The 18,677-nt window shown below is 38.9% G+C and overlaps 1 protein-coding gene across 3 annotated transcripts in view; it reads right to left on the reverse strand.

Moving 5' to 3' along the window:
- Positions 1-201: 201 nt before the first annotated feature.
- Positions 202-18,677, reverse strand: part of LOC123985620 (limbic system associated membrane protein) — a 520,828-nt gene continuing 502,352 nt past the window's right edge. For all 3 annotated transcript variants that reach the window (XM_046073301.1, XM_046073300.1, XM_046073302.1), the window contains 4 exons: positions 15,974-16,105; positions 14,767-14,887; positions 5,949-6,097; positions 202-4,168 (listed from right to left, as the gene is read on the reverse strand). In XM_046073301.1, the coding sequence (XP_045929257.1) occupies positions 4,071-4,168; positions 5,949-6,097; positions 14,767-14,887; positions 15,974-16,105 (500 nt within the window). In that variant the 3' untranslated portion in view covers positions 202-4,070. The remainder of the gene's footprint in view (positions 4,169-5,948; positions 6,098-14,766; positions 14,888-15,973; positions 16,106-18,677) is intronic.

Here is an 18,677-nt window from a genome sequence, read left to right on the forward strand (position 1 = left end):
TTCATGGCAGTGATGCGGCCTAAAGAGCCAGTCTTACCTCTCACCTTTGGCACAAAAAACTGGAACATTCCCTTGGTGACGAGCTGGAACTCAGTTGTATTTCTCACACTTGCCGAGGACAAAAATGTCTTCCAGAGGAAATGTAACAATACATATATTATTTTATTTGCAAGTTACATGGTGATAAACACAACAGTACCAGTGAGATTCCGTGTGTTCCAAGCTATCTCCCAAAAAAAAGGTTAAGCTCCCCGACATCTCAAGTCACATTCAAATACGGAACATTGAATTCAAACAACTTTATTTTGTGTTATGAACATTTTCTCATATACCTTTATTACATATCTTTTTTTTTAGAAACTGACTGCAATCACCTTATGCCATAATAAAGTAAAGTAAAAAAAAAAACAAAAACGGGACATTGCTGTGTCATAATCCATGATTGAATCTTAATTCCCCTTCCAGGGACATACAAACGTGATAGTTACATTTGCTTGTTTTTAAGTTTTAAACGTTGAATTGTATAAACACGATCTTATGGATTTGCTGACTTTACAACATTCTACTGTAGAAACATCATACTTTATATACACACAGAGGAGGAAAAGAGAGTGAGAGAAAAAAAGAATCTCTAAATAGAGGGTTACCACCCATCAACAGAAAGTAGAAAGTTAGCTGTTTGGCCAACTCCTCATGTATCTCATGCCTCACGTTAACTTCTCAGGTTAATAATAATGAACAGAATCAGAATCATCAGAGTACACACGCGCACATACAAAAGCCAACAGTGAAGCGATGGAGATGTTTTTAGGCAATGATCAATAGTAAACTAGATAACTGTGTCTACAGTCTTCAGTAGATATCAAGATCTGTCTACAGGGGGTTGGTGCTCTGTCCTTAGGCTGGCTCTTGGTCTCTACAGTATGAGCAATGGAAGGACAGCATTCTTTATTCCTTTCTGCTTCAAGGTTAAGACAGAGCTTGATGGCTTTTACGTAAGTGTTCTTAGTATCACTCAGTGCTTATTGGCTGGTTTTAACCTGCATGGACACACTTGGACATCCACATTGGTGAGGTTTATGTGAAAATCACCCAAATGTTACAAAGTTTAGACAATGACAAGGCAATTTATTGTAGCATCCTTTAAAATAAGATCCCTCACGCTGTTTGCCTGGATGCAGTGAATCATGCATTCCAAGCAGGTTAAAATTTGGAGGTATTTGACCTTGTTCTGGTCTGTCAGGGTCTCCTCCAGCAAAAAGAAAAGAAAAGAAAAACACACATTTTAAAATTTAAACACATTTTAGTTAGTTTGAGAGTCTACCCAAGGCCAGCGTTGCTCTGCCCTGAGGTTTTCTTTTATGCGAGACAGACGGACTTACTGAAATAGACATGTAGCACAGATCACTCTCATGCAAACCGATCATGAAGAGCTATTCCACCACAGCTTCCAGATCATTCACTTACGACAGTAAGAAGATAACTGTTGCTGATAAACAAGCATCCTCAAGTATGGGCAAGCCAGAGGCTAAAAAGCGGTAAAAGAGTCTACAGAAATACCAGTGCAGTAGAAAAACACCAGGAGTCAAGTTCATCCACGATAAAGTGGATCCACCAGAGTCGTAGGAAATAAATTTTTAAAAGCCGGTTAAGATGATGAAAGCATAAATACGAGCAGCTTTCTTATCACTTCCTAGACTGAGAACTCTGACTGTAAGATATTGTTTATGTTGTGACTGATAGAGACAAGACAAATGTTGTTTTAACTGTTTAGATGCTTCAGCTTTAAAACTCATTCTCTACACAGCTGTACCACGTGAAAATTAGACTGGATCAGATGGCATCACCAACACTACAAAGTCACACAGCCACGGCCTCAGAAGCATTTACGATGAAAACACTGGGAACAATTTCTTTAATGCATGACAAGGATGACATTAATTACACCGTGTGTTTTACAGTACTAGTACTATCTCAGCTTGGTTGTTAGAAGAGCAGAGACGTGAACACACATCCAGTCGAGGAGCTGAGCTGGAGTCCATACGCGATTAGTCACCTTACAGTAGGTCAAAATAAATGGCAAAAAAAGGCAGCTAATAGTGCACCGATTTCAGCAGTTCATCTCTGAGCTGTTTCCTGAAAGATTTGCACTGTTTGAAAGATCTTCTTCTTGTGTGTTTTACTAAATATTGACATGTAGTATTCATTTAACCACTTTGTTCATAAGGAAATAAATTCAGTAATCTTTTGGTGAGGTGTGATGAGAAAATTTGATTTAGTATCATAAAGGTATCATTTTGTTGAAAAGGCCCATCAGCACAGTGGCCTTGATGGCCTTTAGCGGCAATAAACATTCAGTATTCATTTGTTTGCTGCTCTCTTTGAATTCCAGGTGTACAGAAGAGCATTACAGTCTAAATATAATATTCCATTCTCTATAACATCAAGTAAGTCAGTACTTGTATCATCTCAAAGATAGGTACAATAATAACTGCACAAAACTATCTTCTTTTTTTTTGCTAGACCTTTTTTAAAAACATTGTTATCTAATGGGCTTCGGTTCACATGATAGAGCAGGGTTGCTACGACGTCATTCTCAACAAATTGCTACCCCATTCAGACATATGGACACACGGAATTTGCCTTTCTATATAGTATAAGGACATTGGATTCAAGTATATATATACACACAACTAAAATGAATGAGGTAAAGACAGAAAAAAAAACCCCTCAATATCAATATATTATGAATTCTTCTGTATCATTTCATATTAAAACACACATACTTCTTTGAAAGAGAGAAACTAAAAAGTAAGTCATTCATTGGTGTCATACATTTTTATCCAAATTCCAGCAGTATAGAAGAATGATCCTAAAACTTATTAACTAAAAGCAAACACTGTATGTGGTACAGTATATGTAGCTAAATGCGGCGCAGCCTGCTGTGGAGCAGAGACAAACTGCACTGTATGGTTGGTTGGTTGTCAAACAAGCAACATACACTGCAACAATTTTCTCTGTTTCCTGTTGTTACAGTGGCACGACAAGTTGTCTTATCATAGAGAAATACAAAATTTTACTATGTACAGTACGCATCATTACAACCTACTGTGTTTCTTTTACTGCTGCAAAAGAAAAGAAGAATTCTTTTGGAATAAAGGCGAGTGGTTGCAAAGCCACTGAATGAAGATGTAGATATCCATACCCCAGATAAACTAATTTCTTCAGGTTTGCACTCCGCATGGTTTAGCTCAGCAGGAACATGTCGATTTTATTCACTGCATCCCCGATTTCTGGGCTGGACGGCAACAACCCAAGTGACTGCTGCATCTAGAAACAATGTCAATGACTGGAGAGATATCCGGCTAATGCTCTGTATCTTTGTTTCAGAGTAGTAGCATCAGATTATGGCATTACAGACTTTAATATCAAGCTCTAATCTTATTACAGAATCAGCTGCAGTATTTTCCCTTTGATTTCTTTGTGTGTTAGTTTCAAATCTACATATGGATATTTGGCAGATACTTTGCATGTTGCTCATTAATGCACTGGTTAAACACTTGGTTAAATCTACAATTGAAGTTAACATAATGCATCTATTGGAGTACGAAGTAATACACCTTATGTCCTCTGTACTTCTAGATACGAATGATTGTTGGCATCCCTGTGAGCGGGGAGCCTCTGCTTTCATTCTCATGAGGACAAAAATACAACAAATCCCAAACCAGATCCAGACCCTGAAGACAAGATATAGCAGAAACAAAGAAGTGCATACGAATTTATAAGAACAATGCAATTCTTTAAAAGAGCACTGTTTGCTTGTTTTGTCCTTCATTTCACTGTTTTATGTTTTTCATTTTACTCATAACCCATCGCTTTTTCGTAATATCTGTAAGCAGTGCTCGAGAGCACATAAGGTTTTCGTATCATGATGCAAACAGTCTGGGGTGGGGGCAGTAAAGTTGGTAACAAGGTAGCAATAAGGATGTCGGTGAGCTGGAGAGAAGGAGGAGGAGGAGAAGAAGGAGGGAACGCCGGTAGGGAGGAGAAGGAAGAGGAAGACAGCGGTATTAACACTTGAAGAAAAGGCAGGCGAAGCAGGCCAGCAGGAGCCACAGTGATTGAGATACACAGGCAGAGCCGTTGATATCTCGACCTGTCCCGGGTCCTACACAGGGAAAGAGAGAGAGTGAGAGTGTGTTAATGTAGTCAGAGTCACTGCCAGAGACCTCACTCAGACCGGACCACCTTCAAAAAACTATTGAAGAAATAATTGGACACACACCATTTTAGTTTTCTTGAGCATTCACACAGATAATACTGATATTTTTATAATTATAACAATGCCAATTATCAATTTTGGAGTTTGACAGAAGAGTAATACCAACAAATGAATTGTTCTGATGCTTTACATACATATGCTCTTCCTCCGAGTCAGTAAATATACCAAAATGCATTGCAAGTGTCTTTTAGAGGTGTTTGGTGACATCTGGTGGCCATCTTGGGCTTTTGATGCCCCATGCTTAAGAACCATGTTGTGCTGATTACTAGGCCACCAATTCAAATACTGGTTCGTAAAGTAAAATCTGCATCATGCAATCAGAATGTTATAACAAAACAAAGTCAATTCAGCTGTTTTGCAACTCATTTCCTAGCAAAGTTTCTGTATTTAGGTTTCTCACCTTTTTTTTTGTTTTCTAAATGCTCGTCAAATTGATGAAGGTGTTTTCTTAATTCACATTTGTTTTGTCTCTTTGCATGTCTTTTCTTAAGCTGCAGTGTGTTGAGCTACATATTTACTGTACAGTATGTGCATTTATTTTTGTTCTAGCTCAACAATTCAAACATCATTGTTCTCGTTTTTTTCCACAAAGAGAAGTGCAACAGGCTTCAAAGCTGGATCATAGCAATTCAAGCACTTTTTATAGCAGTTCAAGCAGCTTTTTGCCTTTTGCAATTCAGTGAAACAGCTGTGTTGGCTCTCTGAAAGGTGTGTTATAAGAGTAAATTAAATAAGGAAAAAATTGTTTGATATTAACAGGTAATAAAAAATAAGTCTGTCTTATGTGAAAGTTGTAATGCCAAAATCAGGAGAGTAGATTATTGTTGTAGACTGTTCCAGTAGTCTGAATATTTACTCCAAATTAAAATGTTGCTCATGTGTCTGCTGGGTGTGTATGAGTATGGTTTGTCAACATGGTAACCCTAATGAGTAAGAGACATGTCAACTTGTTTAGATTTTTTCTGCCCTTTAGTGGTCAAAAATCAATTATGAAACTTTACGAATATGGCACAGCTATAATGACATTCATGTCCTAATCACAACTATCTCTTTTTTTTTCTTTCTCTATTGTGATACTGATTTGACCTCATACATACAGTGGGTCTGTAATACATCGCATTGTACATAAATATTACTGATATTTACTACTTTGATACTTGGAACAGGATATTACACTCTGATTACAAAGTTACAAACCAAAGCTAAGCTTCCACTTCTGCTCTACCAAATTGAATATGGAAATTAAGAACATTAACTTGGGTGTTGAAAGATGTCACCTCCCCTTTCCAGCCATATTCCTGGATTTCCTTGAGGGTTTGGTTTAATTATTGTCATGCAGAGTTGAGTACGCTGTTTGATGACTACTACACTGACTATGTAGCAACTTAGTTCTCATTTTAGCTTCCAAATGTTTAGCTCTTACAATGAAGCTTAAAGAAATTCACCCAAAACTACAATGAGCTTCCTCCCTGCTGATTTTCAAGGATTCGATGGGAAATTAGATTAATAGGAATAACACCTCAAAGACATTCGACTTCAACTTGAAACAGTGATTTAGATGTTTGTTCGAACATGGTCCATGTTATACTGTAACCTGAAATTTCATGCTTAATAATTGATGTGTGTAGTGAGGTATACAATCTCTGGCATTAGTGTCAATACTCACTATAGAGGAAAAGACTGGCATTCTGGACACCCAGTCGGTTCGAGGCCACACAGGTATAGTTCCCATAATCCTCTTCGGTGACATTGGCAATCATGAGAATAGTGGTAGTGCCAAGAATTTGGATATTGATGCCCTGGGCATTGGACAGCCTGTAGAGGAGAGACAGATAGAAGTGAAGCCATTTTAAATATTGCAAAGTAATGCTAATTAGAGGAGTTCAAGTCAGAAGGGAGTTAGTGACATTTTGGGCAAAATATAAAGTCTGCAGTGTCCGGGTAAAGGAGAAGAGACACTTCACCAGAGCTTAATTAACCAACAAAAAATACAGGTTTTTTACTAGAAGAGAATACACACTTCTGGCTGGAAAATAAATTTGATTCTCGGCCTTTCAGCACCATGACACTTTTCAGAATCTGGTTGACAGGATTTTGCTGTTTTCTGAATGTTAAATCATATAGACACAATACTGTGGCACCTTGCATAGTGGTGGAATGTGTGTGAATGAGGTGAGTGTGACATGTAAAGCGTGAGTGTTCAAAAGACTAGAAAGTCACTATAAGTACATTCCATTTAACATTTCTTTTGCTCCAGTGTTTGTAAAAAGACCAAAACTTACCAAAATTGGCTGGTGCATTGCACATAAAATGACACACACTTCAATTCAATTCAAATGGGGCTTTATTGGGAAACCAAAGTTGGCCTTTCATTGACCTCAATGTGGTGCTGTAACAATCAAGTTAATCTCAAAATCTCTATCTTTGCTCCACTAATTTTTCTCACTAAACCTATTTTAACATCTCATCAGAAACCGCTGGGCCAACTGTCCCAAAACTTTGTCAGGATTGGCTACACATGTCACTGATCTAATTTGTTAAAGAAATTTCCAGATCTGTTTTGATTTTACAATCATAATCGTTAATTTCCAAACATTTTGCAATAACTCATGAAGACGTTAAGATGTTAACCTGAAATTTGAGACACTAATCTTCCACATTAAAGTGCATTTTGCTTCATATGTGCGCCGCAAATGCAAAAAGTAATCAGCTGCATGGATTCGGGAATGACAATACACCTGAAACAAGCAGAGTTATTTTTGTTCAGAATTTAATCTCCAGCTGTTTAAACAGACACAAATACCCCAGTTTTGCACAAGTGATGGCATTGCCTCAAGCTGTGAGAAGGTTTGTGGAAACGAGATCTCACCAATGGCTCCATCAGTATGTCACTGAAAATTATTTCTTATTATTTTTCTCTGCTAAAAAAACAATTTCAAATTCCAGGCACAGACTTCAAGGAGGCGCTGCAATAATCTAGATTATGGTTTCACAATTAGCTTGACTTGGAGCCAAAATTCTTTCATAATTTTAATCTCTCAAATCAACTGCATGTTCTTCTGCTTTACAAATGTTTTTTTTTTTCCTTTTCCTTTTTCAACATCTCGTCAGAAAATGCAGGGCCAATCAATTTCTTTTGTTACTTTCATGGTTTGAAGTCGGCTATCCTTAAGTGGGCGTTAAAATGTATTTTTTTTGATGGGACAACAATATGTTCTTCACTTTTTAGTATCCCCTGGAAACAGTTTCTGTTGTCGTCTGTGCTACTTGCAGCATTTCTGCAAGCACTTCACCAGTTTTCTAAATGCTGTGCATGTGTGTGAAATCAGTGAAGATATTTTATTAATTTGCTTTTGGCATGTGTTTTCTTAAGTTGCAGTGTGTTGAGCTTCAAACTTTGCTGTTCTCTTTTATTTCTGCATATTACCTTGTTGTCACCAAACAAACAGGATCATCACTGTTATACTGTTTTCAGATAAACTATTAGTATGCGGCTGAAGTCCTTCCCTGCACTTCTGGGAGTCCTAATGACCACCAAACTTGTGACAATCAATTATGTCAACCTTGAACCCCTTTCAGCACAAATTAATCAATACAATTTGCTGACTCAGACTGTGTACTTCGCTGATGAACTGTTCCTTACATCATCACAACCAAATAAAACTCTTTAAATAACACGGCGCACATAATGGATTCTGCTTGTTCTGGGATGATTGAGCCCTTTCGTATCATGAATGAGGTGAAGTTCATTTAAGGCGCCTCGACTTAATCCTGCTTAAGTCTGGGTAATGTGGTAATCGGAATTTGAGCGGGGGAGCGAGAAGTTTATGCTGACGCATACTTTGCTGATAGAAAGTATTAACATAAAAAGGAAAACGCACGTCACGGCACAGCATAATTTGACTCACTAGGGAGTAGGGACTTGATAAAGTGCTGAGATCCTTCCCATAGGGACACCTTGGGAATAGTGGCAGCATGTGTATGTTTGTGTGTGTGGGGCTGAAAGCAAAAGAGCGAGACATGAGGGAGGGCAAGTGCAGCAGCAGTGTGCCCACTTCATTTAAAAGCAAACTCCCCTCCCATGATAAGGCCAGCAGCAGATATATTCTCCAGTGTGTCTTCATGAGAATTGACTGCACTTTTAAAAAGACCTCCCTGCCCACAGGCCATGCTGAGAGACCAGATAATACACGGCGCCGCAGGGAGCTGAAAACAAACGGCATAGATTATTATATAGCCATAGATAATAGCGCATGATTGTAATGCAGTATCAGGGGAATAAACTGACCTAAACAGGTCAAAAGACACAGAACCCTATTTTGTTTTCACAGTGAAGGTTTTAGGTTGGACTCTGCACACATGCCTTAAGTTCAAATACCCAGCAGCAGAAAACTGGATCGTAAAGAACAGGAAACTGGATCTCTGGTGCCCAAAGTGCATCGTCTTTTCTATTAGCATTTATCGAACTCAACATTTCTGCTGCCCATTTTAACTTTTAATGTGTTGGCACACGCAGATCTGCAGCCGGCATCTTCTCTCACTTTTCATTTCAAGTTCATCCTCAAATATGCTTGTGTCTCTGCCAGCCTCTTTATCTGGGATAATAGACCGGAATGCATTATCAATAAAGTTGGCAGTTGTCTACCTTTTTTTGAAGGCAAGTTTTTCAAGCCTTCTCATTCCTGCGGTTGCATACTTGATGTCCTTCCTCACAAGCAGAGGGCAGCAGTGCTCTACTGGATATCTTCAGTGATCATTTGTTGATGCACAGAGCTGCTCTGTTACATTAAACCCTAGATTGAAATGACTTGACCCCTCTATTTGGCGGAGGGCATGCAGTGTGTGCGCAGGGCTGCGGTCGCAGGCCGTTAGAGATGAAAGACCAGAGCAAATCATCAGATGGACAGATTTGATTCTGTAGCGTGTGGGAGCATCTAAAGTAGGTTATCACTGCCTGAGAAAGTGACAGGCCCGTTATGATTCAAGGCTGATGATAAATGAAATCAAGTGGAGAGTCCTGCTGAGACTTGTAACCCAGAGATGATTGAAAACGCTCTGGTGGCTGTGACAGCCATGTATCAGCTGACAAAACAACAAACAGGTCTGTCTGTCACGCTAGCTAGCAACTCACTTTGGATTACATCTCATGTTATAAACATGGATGGAGTGAATTACTGCCCCGGGAGCAGGAGCAACATCCTATTTTTAAAAGATGAAGATAAAGAGAGGCAGTGGCTGATTCTACAAACACATTTCTCAAGACTTAAGTACTATTACGGAGTTCATAAGAGCTACTGTTTTAAACAGAACAATATTTTCTCTCAGATTTGGGTAAACAATACAGAATCATTTAAAAAAAGAACATGGCTGAAGGGACAACCAATTTACAGTTTGATTCCATCATGGACAGCCAGTGAGACAAAAATAGCGTGGGGGGTCATGCCAGCCAGGTAGTAAAAGGTATCAGTAATGATCACCTGGCTAGCTGCTTTGAGCTGATGCATCGGTTTCTACTGAGGATAATTTGGTCTCTAAGCACCGTGGAGACCCTCAAACCTTGGTGAAGTCAGAGATGCTGTAAAGTTAGGTTTCAATTACTTTTAAGAGGATAATTTGTTTAATCAGCTGAAGCACTCCACTTTTTCAGGTTATCAGACTGACGGAGGACGGATATAAGGCTAGGTGAGTTAAGCCTCTCTAGTCAGAGGAGAAGAGAGAGCAAGCTCTGCTGCCCACTTTATGTTCACCAGCTTGTGCCAAGCAAATTATTCGAACTCTGGAACAAACTGTGTTTACTCTCTCAGTTTGGTTGGTTTGGGCAGGTGAGAATGGTGCTTTTTGAACTTGGCACTAGAAAACTCTCCATTCCAAGAACGTGGTTTGTTTTGGGGTAACACAACCCACCAAGAGGAAATTATATTAAAGATTGGAAGTTGCCAAAATTAACAGGTCTGTACCAAGAGGCAAGGTTTCATTTCAAATGTGCGGGGTTGTCACACTATAAAAACAAAAACTGCATACTGTACTTGGGGTATAGGACCAGTTTAAACACTAATTCATTTCCTCACATAAACCAATCAGAAACAAAAGTTGCAAGAAATATAAGGGGGATTAAGGAAAACAATTAATCAATGTCAAATAGGCTACAGTGAGACTTGAAAAGATAAATCCTGCATCTGAAGTGTATCAGTAATTAAAATGTGACACATGACAGTTTAGTTTGTTTATGAAAATAAAGTTAAAAGGGATAAAAGAATGTTTAATTCAACAAAGGACCAAAGATAATCAGAAAACTTCGAAAAAGCTTAACTGTACTTCTAAAAATGTAGAAATGATCAAGGTGCAGCGTTTGAGGCTGAAATAATGAGAATTAACAATTCAAATCCCTCAATTCTAACACTTTCCCCTGTCTCCTCACTTTAAATGTGTTTCCCCAGTATGACCAGAGCAGGTGAAAGGTGTTAATTTGTCAAATGTTAGTGCAAGTGTCACCTGTAATGGTGCAACCACACCTCTGGTTTGTTATGTTTCAGCAGACAAGGGATTTGTTTTGACTCCTTCACTGCCAACATGTCAACCCTGTGAAATGGCTTGTTCTAATTTAAAAATGGGGTCTTTAGTTTTCAAGGTCTGATTCAGTGGTAATGACACAGCTAATATGAATGAAAATAGAGTAAAATAGACAAAAAATAGTATTTTATTTTAACTGATTCTGGCCAATCAGAACGTGTCGCTACACTACCAACTGACTCCATAACCGTTTATAGAACTATATTTCATTTTTCATACATATAATGCAGTATTCCAAAAGTACTGCAGCCCCTTGGCTGTTCACTAAAACCCCTCCCCCGAACGGCAATTGTCCAATAATAGCTTAACAACAGCGTGACGAAGTGGGTTTGCTCACCACTTGTCCCATAAAGGCCATTACCGTCTAGTTTATACACATAAGTGTTTATTTTTTTTGTAATTTACCATAGCTTGTGTAAAAGTGCACCACTTACTATCCCGGGTTGTTTGTGTTTGCATTATGTTACAGTCGACAGCAAAGCATATGGTAAGTTAGAGTAAACACATCATAAGTTAGTTTCAGCTCCATTTTATTAGGTTGCAAGTTTAAACCTGGTTTAATTGTTTTCCTGTGTTAATGCTTACAATTGTTTGTTCCTTTGTTCAGTTCCACCATGCAGAATAATTGTCTGGGGAGGGGTCAGCCTAAGCATTTCCTGTTTTATAGGAACAGGGTGGTCATGGATGACATCACTGATTATTATAAATAAATGTGTGAATAACCCTGACCTGTTTTGTAGGCAGTGAGAGTGGAGTGAACTGGTAACTATGTTCCAAATGTTAAGAGACGTCTAGGTATTAATGTTATGGAGTAGATCAACCTGGATCAAAATGGGATGGGCTGAAGCAGTTGGGTGTGAATTGACCGCCCTATATAAACACTGGGATTTGTGTTCCCAAGGAGAAAGAGGTGAGGCTGTGCTGCTGTGAACACTTGCCTTTTGTTAGCGTTGCTACAAGTTTGATGTGTTATTTTTTGTAAGTCTTTTTGTTTGTTTGAATAGAATTATCCGTGTACTGCAGACCACTGTAAATAAAATAATCACCTCTGCAAACATATGATGTTTGAGTCTGCCTACCTACCACCTTCCTAGCCACTCTGGCCAGGCTACACCACAAACAGCAATTAGGCATGGCAGGTCACACAAAGGAACAACACAATTTTTTCTTTATGTTTATGATGCTGACTAGAGCTAGAAATCACAAAACACTTTGCTGATTCGAATCACTTTGTTCAGTTTAGTTCCAGATTCCAAGTCAGCTGAGCGGTTGCATCACTGCTGAAATGCACTTCAGTAGTACGTTCAGTCTGTGCAAGCTGTCTCATTCAGCTTAGAACAAAACTAGCCCATACAAGAACTGTTTGTAAGGTTAATAACTCCACAGCCTATTATTTACCACATAGTTGTCAGATTATGATTGTTTCTGTGGCTGTCAATGTCTTTTAATATGTTTTTAATGAGGAAGTAATGTACTGTGAATCGCAGCTGACCAACGGTGCTCTCAGTCTCCAGTGAAGGGAGCTCCACTGCTAAGAGCTACTGATTCGGTCAGTGGCAATGGTGATTCAGTTTTGTTCGTACATGTACTGAACACCTCTAATGCTGACATTTGGCCTTGTGCATGCAGCTTTAGCCTCAAAAGTGTATAGCATAATATCATGTATGTGGCCATCAAGTGCATATGATGATTTTTTTTTAAATGACTAAGAATTTCAAGCGCCAAATCTGGCATTGTCACAGTAAATGTGCCACGTGAGAATGGCAAGCTTGCTGTGCAACCGTAACCAACATTATCTCTTTGAGATTTAAATGCAGATTTCAGGGTGTTCACTGATAACTGTTTTGCTGATGAGGTTAAGCTAATTAAAAGTGAAACGAGCGCAGGAGCAAGACCCCACCTTATCAGGTAAATAGGAAACAACAGGCTACAGTGCATTAGCTTTGATTCTTGGGGAGGGGACTATGAAATTAACTAGCCAAGCAAGGATAAATTATATTATTATGGTGCATTAACATCACCATCCAAGGAGAAAGTGCAATAACACATTCCACTGGCACAGAGAAGGGGCACATAGCCAAAACCCTCTAGGGGACAAAACAACTGAGATAGATGGAGGTTGGAAACAACAGATAATGCAAAATATTTCAACGACCATAAATCTTTCTTTTCAAGCACTGGCGTGATAGGGCTATTACTTTAGAGACCATATCTGTGATAACACTTGTGACACTCCTCCAAAATATTTCTCCCAATCTTCAGTGAACTTTTACTACTGTAGTTTGGGTGCGGGTGATATTGCAGATCATGATGCTCTGCATGTGCAACTGTCTTATCATTAGCTTTTTCTATTTAAGCCCCATCCATTCCCAAAGTGACTCAGGGGGTGAACTTGCTGCAGAGAAGGGAATCTCGGGTTATTAAATGACAAGTGTTGAAATGGAGGGACTGGCTTGCTGTTGCCTTTGAATGTCATTACACTTCAATTGTCTTCAAGTGTTTTTCAGACACATGCATGACACTTAAATTGATAGCTTTCCAATGAACATCCGTGTATGGTCACAGAACGTGCAATTTCACAGGAGACAGTACAGTGCAGTGATGATTTCTATTTCACTGGAATTACTGGTGGTATGAGAAAGGGGTTACCGAGATTTTTCGGTGACTACAGTATATAAATTACATGCAGGAGAACACCTGATCTGTTCTCCGCTTTCTCTTCTCACAGAATCCACTGCTGCCTTACACAGTAATGCTCAATTACCAATGGAATGACTGCCTAGTGTGTGATTAAGTGGGTGATTAGTCATTATCAAACTATACAAATGATGTCATCAAATTAACACTGGGATGTGACAATGGGACCCCTTTGAGGGCAGATTTGATAAAGGGATCAAAGAGTAAAATGATACGGAGCATGGCTGGCACAAGAATAAAGTGATGAAGCTGCTTCCACATTTGGGAGAAAGGATGTACAGTGCTTCTGACCCAGGTCATTAAAAAAAAAAAAAAAGGGAATGCTCATTGAAAGATCAAAGGCTGGATCTCAGTGTAGTCCTGTTTTTTGCAGACAGCTCAGAGATTGGTGCTCATACAGTATTCACCAAATACTTGCATAGGGTAGAGTGCTCAATATGATGTTTAATTTAAAAAAGCAAAGCTATTCATTAATTGATCATTAATTGTGCTCATAAGCGAAAACAGCAGAGCCTCTTTACAGCTGCCATGGTCATGCCTAAGTAAATTCAATGTAAATCTCATTATTTTGCCTGATTTTATTTGTAATGGTGGTAAAACATAAATCAAGTTTGCTCCATGACTCAGTTCAGGGTTTCTGCAACCTACCATCACATGCATGTCACCAGCAGGACTAACTGATCGGCAGTCACAGATCTTCCACCAAAATAAAAAGGGAAGAACATAATAAGCTCTGGTACTCCAACATTGCAATACAAACTGTTATAAGGCTTTTCTCAAAGACTTGTTGTTGTTTCCATTAATCTGACATGTGAGGTCGAAAACGTTTCCGTCCTGGAAACATTACAGGAGATCATTACAGTAATAGAGAAGCTTCTACACAGTTGAGACGATGGCTTGCGCTCTATTTAATGTCTTGTTTGGCTGTTTGTATACAGCTTGTGTATTTTAGCTCACAAAAATGCGCAGTTGCACTGGTTTTTCAAGGTTAGCCGATCTTGAAGTGTCATGTTACAGAATGGAATATTATAATTAAAATGTTTTGTCGTTTCACCATGTCCATATGAACCAAGATCTGACATATGCAGCTCTGTACAGGTGTCCATTTGTGACACTGGTGTGTGTGTGTGTGTGTGTGTGTGTGTGTGTGTGTGTGGGGGGGGGGGGGGGGGGGGGGGGGTTGAATGTAATGTGTAAATGTGTAAATGTGTGTTTACCTTTTTTCATCTCTGTACCATTCAAACTCAGGTGTGGGCACAGCGGTGGCATCACACTGCAATGTCCCCATGCGGCCCACTTGAGTCTCTGAGCTCTGGGTTTTCTTTATTGTTGGAGGATCTGCAGAGGCACAGAATGTTGAAACAGATAACATCTTTAATAACCAAACCTCCCTAATAAAATCATTTCATTTGGCATTGTTTTCTTTTGGTTTTTCTTTGAAAAATGTACGTATTTTCTTTTCCTAACAAGTGAAAAAATTGTATTTTTGTTAGGAATGTCTGAATAAGGTAACTGATACAAGCATGGGACAGAAGAAAAGCACTTTCACAAATGCTCTGTATTGAATCTCACTGATAAAAGCAAACAAACAAACCAACCAAACAAATATATTAGATAAGCTCAAGGAATTGAAAGTTTCTTCTTTGTGTTACATTCTGTGGTGTAAAATTGAATTCTTGTTTAAGGCCTTCAAGCCCCAATAACCAGTGTAAAAGATATCTTTTTTGGGGATTGACTTAAAAAGTAATCAATGCTAAAACATCATCTTTCATACATAATGATTTCTACAAACATCACAGTGGCCAAAAATATGCCTGATGTGGATTAATGTCCGTTTTCCATTTAGGATTAAACACAAAGAAATGGTTTAATGTAGAAATCTTTATCATTTAATTCAGGCACTCAGCCTTGGCTAAAGTGCGGTTTGGGCAAACAGCCATTCGTGAATTGTACTGATCAAAAGAATTCTATAACTCCTCTGGGAGGTAGTTGGTTTGTGATGTCTCTTGAGCTGCTCATCAATCTGGAACAGCCTCCACATGTATTACACTCATCAGATCTAACATGGAGCCCTGACAAGATGTAATTAGGTGATCATGTTTTTAAATGCTAAGTGTCTCTTAAATGACGATGTGGTATGTGAGAATTACCATGGAAGTGGCAGTTGCAATCAAAGTTAGAGATCTTTCTCTCTCTACCTGGATCCGCCTTGAGAAGACTGAAGGGTGCTCCAAAACTTTCAAGTTTCAACTTCCACAGCCTTCACTCATTGCCACACCATATTCTACATGTCACTATCACCACACTCCAATCTTGACTTTTATAGGCTTTTATCTGTTGAGTGTCTCATCTTGTGAAACGTCTGACATGAAACGTGGTGAGAATGTTGATCGGTGTTCAGTGTGGCTGTTGGCCGTTACTTACAGTTGACAACCACGTTGACATATTTGACATCAGGCGTGGCGACGTCGTTGCTGGCCTTGCATTCATAACGACCTGCTTGGTTTCGCATGATACCTATAATGTCTAGGTACTCTTCTCCATCCAACGGCTCTGCTGTAGAAAGAGAGAAAGAGAGGTGAAGGAGTGGTTTGAGGGAGATAAAAGGGAGAGGAACAAAGAGAGAGACAATGCAAAGGGGTGAAAGAAGGAGGTGGGATGAAGGCAAAGTTAATATTTGAGCTCCATTCCAGAGTAATAAACATTAAAATACTTCCCAGTGACTTGCTTAATCTATTGATCATCAGTTCCAATGGACAAGAAACTGACTAAAAGATATTTACTGGATAATGATGTTGACCAAAAATCAAATGCAGAAGAATATCTTTTGAATTCCTAAAGGAATAGTTAAAAAAAAATAGATGAGAAGACTGACATCACTAACTAATGGGTTATGAAGCTGCAGCCAGCAGATGGTTAGCTTAGCTTTGCAGCAAAGAAAGTCCCATCTTTTACATTCCAATCACTACACATACATAAACATATACATGTGTTACAGTTCATTTTTATTGTCAGCTTGGCATGGCCAACACCACTAGCGCAGAGGACACTAAGACACTTTGTTAAACAGGAAGCAAAATGGCCAATCTGAAAAGAAGTTAAGACTCACTCAAAACTTTCATGGACTTTGACGTACTGTATCCAAAATACTGTATGTTTAGGTACAAAAAAGAACGTGATTTATTTTCAACACTGATTAAATGTCCTGTTTCACAGTTCACACTAGTATCAGATATAGATCTTTAAAGATGTCAGTATGCTCATGTGAAATGTTCTCTGACCACGAAGTGTTTACAGCTGCACTGAACGGCCATACTCGAAGGCAGAGTGAAAAGCCTGCCGTCATAGAGAGGGGGGAGACATGATAATTGTTTGGATGGGGATAACAGTGCACATTTTCGGTTATTCTCTCATTGAAGGCGTTCGCTACGTTGCACAAAACGTCACTAAAGTAATTGTGTGAACACTGAAAAAATGAGAGCTTGAGCGAGAAGTACAAACCCTGCTGACTTCTCCAAATTCTAACAGGAACGAGGGGGTTTCAGATGCTGTTCGACCATTGTACATGCACTCTGGTTTAAGCATAATGAAACCTTCAAGTCTATTGAGACTTACTTTTGATTAAGGGCTAAATAAATAAAGCAGCAACTTGAAATGTGGCATGCTTCACACTAATTTTCCACAGCAGAGGTAATTCAAATTCACAGTCTGGTCATGCTGAAAAAACACAGACTGAATGACTTACACTGACTCTTCAACTGAAAGCGCATTTGCTATTCAACTATTTAAGCTGACTTTTATTAGTTGTTTGTCTGAAAGCTTCAATTAACAGATGAATAATATCTGCAAATGTCAGACAAAACATCGGAATGGAGTGCAAGCAAACCGCAGGGACTATCAGACAAATATCTGACTAATTGTTTAATGAGCAATCTAGCTAATTATCCGTGTAAAGACACAGCATCTCAGTGTCTCATTGGCAAATATCTGCTATATCTTATTAAAGATCCGTGGGTGGGTCAGGAGGAGGAAATGGCAAATTCCATGCTAATTGCACTTCTGAAGATAGCATTGGTGTTAAGATTATGATATATCATTATTTGTGATATGACAATTTATTTGTGTGGGGGATATGTGTGTAACCGTGCAATTAATTAGATTAAGTAATGATAATACCCCGTATTTGCAGACTTAACAAAGATGTGTAGCTTGTTCATTTGACTTGAACATCCATTCTACATACATTTCAACCTGATGGAAAATGAAATTATTGGAAATTGTAATAACTTAGCCAGCATACCAACACACCCTTGGATATTTTTCAAAAAGATACTATTATCTGCACTAAATGAGGAAGTAGAGTCTCCTAGGACCAAGCGAATGTAATAATGACAATAACATTGACTGATACTTTCTTTAATCTAAGAAAATAAGGAGTGATGGAATCTTGTCGGTGGAACTAAATTACACAGACGAGGTCTCAGGGGTGAATGGGGAAAATGCACTGTTTGTGACAACACTAAATGTCAGTAGTCTCAATTGTGGGCAAGTTCATGCTCATGTTACGAGTGAGGGGCTGCAGGCTCTGCGAGACCGAGGCACTGCAACGTGAGAAATGAACCGGCAACTACAGGCAAGCGGATATGGGAGGTTAGTTGGAAAACAGCTGTTCTGCTTCGTGAACACACATAAATGCTCTGCCATTTCATGCCATAAAGTTCACAAAACCACCAGGTAACAAAGCCCCCAAAACATCAGAATGACTTTTATACATGCCTGAAGCTCAAAATGCAAATAGCTGCAAAACTGAGTCTGGTCTCAGTGTTTGAAATAGACAGAGAAAAATATCTAAACTATCCAAATCAAGTGCATAATGGAAATGGTCAGCTGATACAGTATGATATCAGTTTGACTGAAAGATCAGTGGGATCATGATCAAAGGCTAAACCAGATCATATTCAGCTCTCCCTGGACGAACTGCCACAGTAACGTGATTGGAGAGGTATGATTGAAAATCTGTTGCCATGGAAATTCTATTGAAGCTCAATCTCTTCTTCAGTGCTTTGGTTTGGTGCTGGATAAAGAGAAAGCGAAAACCAGGTGACTGCAAAGATCAAAGAATAGAAAA

The sequence above is a fragment of the Micropterus dolomieu genome, linkage group LG17 (genome assembly GCF_021292245.1).
Source record: "Micropterus dolomieu isolate WLL.071019.BEF.003 ecotype Adirondacks linkage group LG17, ASM2129224v1, whole genome shotgun sequence".
Taxonomy (NCBI): domain Eukaryota; kingdom Metazoa; phylum Chordata; class Actinopteri; order Centrarchiformes; family Centrarchidae; genus Micropterus; species Micropterus dolomieu.